Source organism: Rattus norvegicus, chromosome X, assembly GCF_021556685.1.
Source record: "Rattus norvegicus strain SHRSP/BbbUtx chromosome X, alternate assembly SHRSP_T2T, whole genome shotgun sequence".
Classification (NCBI taxonomy): Eukaryota; Metazoa; Chordata; class Mammalia; order Rodentia; family Muridae; genus Rattus; species Rattus norvegicus.
Window position 1 is genome coordinate 38,045,810 of NC_141554.1, and position 8,971 is coordinate 38,054,780.

The 8,971-nt window shown below is 40.0% G+C and overlaps 1 protein-coding gene across 32 annotated transcripts in view; it reads right to left on the reverse strand.

Moving 5' to 3' along the window:
• Positions 1–8,971, reverse strand: part of Ap1s2 (adaptor related protein complex 1 subunit sigma 2) — a 47,038-nt gene that overhangs the window by 17,381 nt on the left and 20,686 nt on the right. For 15 of the 32 annotated variants that reach the window (XR_015646239.1, XR_015646234.1, XR_015646240.1 and 12 more), the window contains 3 exons: positions 6,372–6,550; positions 1,222–1,330; positions 61–198 (listed from right to left, as the gene is read on the reverse strand). Coding sequence is in view for 26 of the 32 variants with exons in the window: in XM_087599618.1 (XP_087455744.1) it covers positions 61–198; positions 1,222–1,330; positions 6,372–6,550 (426 nt within the window). In the remaining 6 variants the exon portion in view is untranslated. Of the gene's footprint in view, positions 1–51; positions 199–1,221; positions 1,331–6,371; positions 6,551–6,844; positions 6,971–8,583; positions 8,717–8,971 lie in introns of those variants that run through there. The other 17 variants (XR_015646238.1, XM_087599619.1, XM_087599613.1 and 14 more) reach the window with 8 other exon arrangements.

An 8,971-nucleotide genomic window follows, 5' to 3' on the forward strand; every position in this document is an offset into this window, starting at 1 on the left:
GAGATGTCCTTAGCAAAAGCGAAACATGCTAGTTCCTTTTCAGGAGCCTACGGATCTTACCTCCTGCAGGAGATCAGCCTGCTCAATTGCTTTAAGGACATTTTTCTTTGATGTTTCCTGAACTTCTCCTCCCAAAAGAAATTCATCCAAAATAAAATAGGCCTTCTCAAAATTAAAGATGATATCAAGTTCACACACCTGAAAAGCAACAACAGAAATAAGCAAACAAAAACAAGGCCTGGTAAACTTAAGCCAAAGATGCTTATTCACTACTGGGCAGTGAATAAAATCTCATCAGACTGAATTGATCTTAATTCTTTTCAAAATAGAAATCTTGCTGATTAAGCACCATTGATTTAAACAAAGCCTACAAGTAAGACCTGGTTCTGCACCACTCCCTATATAGTCAACGTAATAATTTTTCACTCATAAAAACTGATCTTTAAATACACATTTTTGAGTAATGTGATTAAGCTGCTAATGATTCTGAATGATATCCTTTACTCTTCCAGAATGCTACTGTCAGGAATAGGGTTCTTCTATCTCATGCGTGTGCTTGTGTGCGGGTACACTGCTGTTGTTCCTCGGGAGCCATCTACCTGGTTTTTAGAGATAAGGTCTTTCACTGAGACCCAGGCCTCACAGACTAGGCTAGGCTGCTTGGCCAGTGAGCTCCAACCTGTCTCCACCATCCTGGGAATTAGAAGCAAAAGCCAGGGGCTGGACAGATGGCTCAGCATTTAAAAGTACTGTCTGCACTTGTAAATGACCAAGGTTCATTTCCCAGCACTTACATCAGAGCTCACAACCATCTGTATCTCTACTTCCAAGGGACTTGGCATCTTCTTTTGGCTTTTGTGGACACAAGTGTACAAGTGATGCCTAGATGTCCACGTAGGCAAAACACCCATACATAATTTAAAAAGAAGCAGCAGCAACAGCCAGCACTGGTTTTTTATATGCATACTGGGGGTTGAATTCAGGTTCTCATACTTGAGTGGTAAGCACATCACCAACTGAGCTATCTTTCCAGCATCCTTTACCATTTCAGAATTTATTCTCACTATTATAATTAAATGAGTACATCTTTGGGGCCAGAGATTCTGAAAGTTGACTAGAAACACTGATGAGAAATAAGTCAGTCCTGTCCTCTCCATACAGTTAGAATCCTCAAATAATAAGCTTGTAAGAGACAGAATGAAAACTAAAACTACTACTCACACTGCCAAAATACTTGTCAAGTAATTCCACATAACGATGGATTATTTCCAGGGTAATCAGTTCATTGTCCTGATCCTCAATAGCACAGCAAAAATATAGACTGGCATATCTGTAATGAAACGGAATTACAGAAAAATGTTACCCTTATAATCATGTTATCTAAATATATTTTCATGTCCTGTTTCACAAGTCCTCATGCTTATTATAATTATGTTTATTCTTCTTTTAAAACAAATTCTTTTTCTACTAGATTACAAAAGTAATAAATGTGCAAGAGAAATTTTGGAAAGCACAGGCAAAAAGAAAAGAGAAAAATAATTCAATCATGTCTCTTAGAAGTAATTGATCTTGCTCTTTCTTCCTTTCAGACTGCTTTCTGAGCATTTGAAAAATATAATTGAGCCAGTTTTTCTTAAATTTACTTAATTAGAACAAAATATACAGTATGATTGATTCACACTACAAGCAAATGGGAGAAAACAAGCTGTCAATTTATCCCAACTGAAGGGCTTGTTGAAGATACTGTCAATGTTTTAGAACATGTTATTGAAGGACAATGTATACACAGAAATCTCTAATCTGCAAGCCTGTGGTCTCTCAGAGTAGACGTTTCAATGTATTCCTTAGTCCCCAGTAAGAGAAATCAGGAAAGATAAAACAGGGCACCATCTCCTACTTGAGCAAAGAACTTCATCTTGTTCCCACCATAACCTTGTTTTGTTTATCCATTTAAAAAGCAAGGGCTCTTCCAACTTTCCATCCTCCCTAATCCATACTCTTCAACAGCATCTGGAGAGCCTGGCACAAACGACATTGGCAGTGATTCTCAGCCTTCCTAATGCTTCGACCTTTTAATACCATTTCTCATGTTGTGGGGAACCCCTAATCATAACATTATTTTTATTGCTCCTTCAAAACTGTACTTTAGTTACTGTTTTGAATCATAATGTAAATATTGTTAGAGATAGGGGTTTGCCAAAGGGGTTATGACCAACAGGTTGGGAATCACTGATGTAGGAGATTTTCTGCATTATGAAAACTAAAGATTAAATGATATAAAGACGACAGACCAAAAGGCAGATACATTGTTTCTATAAACAGAACAAATAACTCTATTGCAGAGGTGATTAATAACTCATCCTATGCTACTGTTGGCAGCCGGTATGGGCTCTCTCCTGGCTTCTTGATCTACGGTACAGCCTCTTTCTTTACAAGGAAACAAAATACTTAAACAACAAAACATTTGAGGGGTCTAAATTATACCAGTCATAAATTTAAAAATGAGCAAAACTGATGTATCGAGGCACCAACTAAAAATACTTTAAAAGGGAAAAAACCCAACAGTATTTATTTTAGGTTTTTTCCAGTCATAGTAGAGATCAAAGCAGGGTTTCTCGTGCCATTCAGTGGTAACTTCAGTCCTCCAAATGCTTCCTTCACTAAGAATGGGGAACTATTCTTTCCAAGAAAAAGACATCTATTAGCATGGTAAGAAGACCTCTTCAGGAAGCTGGGGAAGAGAGGAAGGAGCGCAGTAGCAGGCACCAGGAAGACCACCCTATCAGGGAGACAGTAAGTGTTAGCCAAGGCTTTTGCGTATTTTACCATCTCAATCTTCATAGCATTCTTGTGACGATATCATTATTATTTGCATTTATAGGAGACCCAGGCTTGAGTAAGCAGCTCAGAACAGAAATTTGACCCTGGAGCCCAAATTTTCTATTAAAAACCACAGCTGCGAACTGTATTAAAATAATCCTGCACCTGGCCAAAATTAAAATATGCTCAATGCAATATATTAAGAGCTTTGAAGAAGGGAAAGAGATTTTAAAAAAGAGATTTAGTAAAAGATTACCAAGAGAACCTGAAGAATACTCCCTATTTTTAGGACCAAATGGTGCTTTAAAACTCAATAACAGGCTCATTTTGTTCTCTAAGTACATATTTGTAAGTCTAAATCTGAAGCACAATTACTAATAGACTAGTAAGAAGAGAGGTATGTTTAGTTATTTTTAGCACCATGGATTAAGGCTTACTCTAATTACTGGCACTCAGAACATCTGAAAGTGCCTATTCTTATATTCAAAACACATGACTTCTCCTCAGTCAGCTAAATATCAGCTGACTGTGCATGAATGTAGCTAAACAATTCTCAACACCCACTGGTATGTCGGTAGCACTTCTTTTGTTAGTAAAGAAAATCAATAAGTATCTTTCAACAAATTCTCAAGCTAGTAACATGGAGCTGCGTTTTAAAATTAATTTTAAAAGACCGAAATTCAATTGCCACTACTATGAAATGCTGCACAAACTAGGCATATAAAGTTCTGTCTCTAAGGGATCTTCAGGAGCATTTATTTTAAAAATGAGGAAACAAAGGCAAAACAACACATTCAAAGTCACAAAACTAGGTAATGGCCCATGGGAACACAATGTAAGTCCTCAGATTTTTCAACTGTATTACCCAAATACCCTAGTGCTTCCTCCCACAAGGGAAAACATGTATGCCAAATGCTCAGGGAGGAAGAATGTGGACAGGTCGAGTGAACAAAGACGACATAAATAACACACTAAGAGGAACAGTGCAAGTGCTAGGGCAGGCGCTCAGTAGAAAATCTCTGGCTTAAAAGGTCTTCCAGCCAGAACAGAGAAAATGCATCCCCTGGTACTAACAAAGCACACGGTTAAGTGGGCAGCAGGTGAGGTTCTTACGGTGAAATGGAAGGGAGTATAGAGAAAAGCATTATACATTTTGTCTTCTCTATACAAAACATCTCAATAAAGCTATCTTTCTCTTTGTCAACTCCAAATTTTATTTGAAAAAACTTTGCTCTAAGTATCAGATCAGGTTGGAGTTCTTTTTGAAGTTCTGAAAAAGGCAGGGAGATGAATGGGCCTGGGCAGAGTGGCAGGTTTATGTGCTCCAACCTGTTCTTTCCTTTCCCCTTCGAATGGCCCATTCATGGGCTTGTTCTCTTGCTAGGATTTTCCTCCTCCACACGGGGGACTCCTTTCACTATCTAGAAATAAGCTTAAACTTCTCACACCTTTTATAAACCCTGTCCAGCAATCCAGAATTCATGTCTATGGATAATTACAACCTCTTCTGTCCTTGGCAAAGCTCTCTTAAATACTCTATACATGCTGTTTCGTTTCTCTACCTCTCCACCTTTGCCTCATTATATCCAAAGTTCTGTCTCTACCTCCACTGAAAATGTTCTGGCAAAAGTCAAGGCATAAAACTCTCACCACAAGAATCGAAGAGCTCTCCACTTTTAGCGAACTTCATGGGAACCTGGAATTAGTGTTCTTACTCTCGTATCTCTCTGCCTCTGTGACTTTACTGACCTGACATCACTCTTTTGCTTCTTTATCACTTCAATCTGCAGGCTCCATCTGTCTTTATCACTCCCCCCTGCAGCTGCATGCTGGCTGATAACCTTATGGCTAACTTCCACACTCAAGTTCCACGTCTATGCCCACCACATCCCATCAGAGGGCCAAGGGAACAATAAAGGCCACATCAACTTGCCTGCACATTAACTGAATTTCCTAGCTTACCTTACTTCCCATAAGCCAAACTCTAAAAATGAAGGTGATTCCACTCCCTCTTTCCTACGTAACAGGTCTCCTTTCTGGCTCTCAGCTCAGGAACCAATTCGGATGCAGTCCCCTACTGATCCTGCAGGGGCCAGTCTCAGCCCACTCCTCAGCCACTTTTACCTCAGTCTTTGCAGAAAGTGCAAACCTGATCTCTATCTTTCCATATCTACAAGCCCATCACTAGTATATGACCTTGGGCCAACTCACCACTCACAAATTCTCATCTTTTATAAATTGAAATTTGAACAATAAACTGTTTTTCAAATCCAGGACCTGTCTTTTGTGCAGAGAGCAGAGACCAACTGATCCAGGGTGCAGGATTCTTATTTCTGATTCTAGAAAAGCAATTCTTTTCTACGTGTTTTATTCACGATTCTATCCTTGGGCAAAAAGGTTGTGTGTGTGTGTGTGTGTGTGTGTGTGTGTGTGTGTGTGTGTGTGTTCTTAAGGCATCTTCCAGTTTGCAAATGCTATTATCTTTCTCAACAAACACTAAGCCAAACGTTGGATACAAAATCACCCAAACCGATATGAATTTATCTATGAAAGGAAGAGAAATCTAATGTACTTAAGAGTGTCTCTATGTCCTATTAATCTCCATGACTTCCCCTGCCACCTCCTCCACAAAACCCATCCATATTTGAAATGTAGTGATAGAAAACTAGACTTCTCTTTACCTTCATTGAATTCCATACTGTTAGTTCTCTGAGCACTCCCCATACAAGAGAATGTTTTATATGAAGAAATGCTTTTATCTTAAATTCAGTAAATTATTCAAAGGGGATCAGAAATAAGGGAAGAAATAAGGAAATGTTCCTTCAAAAACATTATATAAAAGAAATTATATTTCTTTTAAACTGCTTAGAAAATGTTTGTTTACCAACAAAATAAAGATGTGTAGCATTAAAGAAAAGAACTGTGCAAAAAGCTATTTTTTAATAAGTTATTTTGCAACATCATTTAAAAATATCCATCCGTGGTAAAATTATCATATCTAAGCATAACTCCTTCACAGCAACAAGTCTATTTCAAATTAATAAATGCTATTAGGAAAGAGATACTGTATATATACAAAGTATTTAAATATCTGTATAATGAGATAGTCTATGTGTCCAGGGTATTTATGAATAAGATTGATTCTAAATATCAGAAAAGAAATACCAAATATCGGTTATTATTTTATAAATTTGTTGTAAGAAAGAGTTATTACACTGTTATCTATGCATATCTGAATTTATTAAAGTACTTAAAAATTTAAAATACTGACCCTATTTACTCCTATAATAAATCTATTAAATTATTCTAAAATGGTGATTAAGCATGAATAATTGTCTCTCTTGTTTATATAATTAGTTAAAAAATGATTCCCCTAAGGCAAGCAATCAAAATAGCAGTTACTTATTTTTAAATGGAAAGTTTTCCTTCAAATTTATTTCATTTAAATATTAATCTTTGTTTATTGACCTAAAAGTCTGCAATTTCCTCATTAGAAATAACCCTAATGCTTGACAGTACTTCACCTTTCTGATAAATAAAAAAAGGATTACCTTTTATAAACAATCTTCAGATCTCTCCACTCAAGGAAGCTGCACATCTTGGGTTTCCGTGCTAAAACGGTTTGCACAAGTTCTCTGGTGATTTTCTTCTTCTCTTTGTCTGACAGTGGGACATACCATTTCTGCAGTCGAAGCTTTCCCTGACGACTAAAAAGCAACATAAACTGCATCTGTTAAAATAAATAAAATCAAGATTACATACAATTACCTCGGAGCAACAGTTAAGAGCACATGATTTTCAGAGCCGCTTTGGGGGGCACAGTAAACGCCCTGACAAATGATCAATAAGCCATCAACATTTCTATGGAGGTTATAATAGCATGGAATTCTTTTGGAAAGATCTTCTTACTATATGTATGTAGGTAAGTGTAGAAGAGAGTGTGTAAAAAGCAGAACAGGTGGTAAGCTGGAGTGAATTTTTTGAAGAACAAAAACTCTGATAATTTCAGGAAACAATTTTCTACCTGTTCCACACTCCACCACTCTACATGCATCAAAGGAAAATGCAGACATCAGGTAGCTGATTTAGGTACATTTCTAGGAAAGAGGAGACCTACTATTTTCACCCTGAGGCTATTCTAGTTCCAGGCGGAATTTCAAGCACTCCCTTCAATTTATGCTAGCATATTTTAAACAAAACAGAATATTAGTCAAATATTTCACAGTACATTTTAAAGACAAAAGTCTGATTTTTTATGTTTTCATTTCTCTTTTATAAAATACAACATAAATAAGCACTCAAAAACTGAGTTAATGTCTGTAAAAGAGAATAGAAGTTTAAAAAGCTTTACCCAAAAGTTACCCATATTGAAACACAGGATATTTAATTTAAAACAACATTTTGAGACATCACACAGTATACATCTTTTAAAACAAACAAACAAACAGAAACCACATTCGAATGTATGCTGGATTCAAGTATATTTTATATTGAAGCTAATTTGTATGGATTTACTTAGCATTTGCATGTCTGTTGGTCAGTCTGTTTTCTAAGGCATGTATTTTATAATTCAACTGGTAAAAATGGGCTGTATTGTAAAGCTAATTTGAAGGTAAAATTCGGATAAGTGTTCTGTTTTAACCTTTTTAAGTTCCTTTAACAGTGACAGTGCAAGTAAGATCCTCTCAAGGACAATTCTTAATATTCACCACACTACCTTAAACATGAACACACGGAGGAGGAATTTACGTAACTAATATAAAATCAAATTGGCTCTAAATTTCGACAGGAAAACCACCTCACAATATAACAAAAAGGCACCAAGAAAACATCCGGATATTTATGGCGTAGCCATTTAACTTTAATAAAGTTAAAATTGGCTATTACTCCACACAACACTCTATATAATTCATTGAGAGCAAAGTGCTACCCGTGTAAGTCCTTAAGACAGCGGCATCGAAGAGAACGGCAAGTAAAGCATCAACTGGACATTGAACGCCGACCGTTAACAGAACTTGGGAAAGGAACCGATCGGTTTTCTTAAATCTCGACCAGGAGAGACGGTTTGCTAATGACAGGGGTGTGCTCTAGGCTATCTGTAACGGGGTCTAGTATCCGCCCTAACACTTTGTAGAACGAAGAAACCAAGCATTTTCCTCAAAACAAATGATGTGCTAACATGGGACGAAACCCGTGGCACAAGTATTCCTTTTCCCTCGCTTTGATTTTGCCTCAAATCCTGGGACAACAATTTCTCCAGATTGGTATTAAAACAAAAACAAAACAAAAAACAACAATGAGCTCAGCCTTGGAGTGGGCTCTGGTCCAGCATCCCTGGGGTCCCGCAGTCTTGGACGCCTCCCCTCCTCCCGGGACCACACTCCATCAGTGCCCAAAGCTGGGCGATGTGACCGGCAAGGAGTGGAGAGAGACAATGGCATCCGCTGGCCCGCCAGGGGCGCCAAGTCCTCGGTCGCCACCACCCCGGCCCCTCCCCAAAACACCCCGTCAAACTTGAGGCGATCAGCGAACCACAGGTGCCGCGGGGTCCCCGTGGAACCCAGGACCGTCCCCCGTATCACCGGCGCGCCGCAGAGTGGAGAGCGGGGCGCTACCGCCGCCAGAAGTGAGTTTTGGGGCGCGGCGCCCCAAGAGGACTCGGGGTGGGGTCGTCGGGGCGCTCACGGGGCAACGGGGGGCGCGCCCCGGCCATCTCTCCCTCTTTCCATCCCTGCCACCTCAGCGGACTTCTTCAACACTTACGGCGGCTGCGGGCCGCGGACGCGGCGGAGCTTGGCTGGCTGCGGAGACTGAGGCGCCGGCAGCTGCTGAGGGGAAGCCCCCGTCGCCAGGCTGTTGAAGGGAAGCCGTGGTGCCGCGGGGAGGGGACCCGTCTGGTGGAGGGCAGGCTTAGGCGGCGAGGGTAGGGCGAGCCAACAGATCCCGCCCTGGAGGCTGGACGAAGGAGGAGCCCAGGCTGCGGTGAGCTGAGAGGCGGACCAGAGGACGCGCGCCAAGCTGCCGAGGGGGCGCCAACCGCCTCTAGAGTCAGCACAGTTGCCGGCAAGAACGAGAAGCCGATTGGTCAAATGGCCACAGGGAAGGCGTGGCGAGGGCCGGAAGTCTGGCCACGTGACCCGGAAGCGGCTTT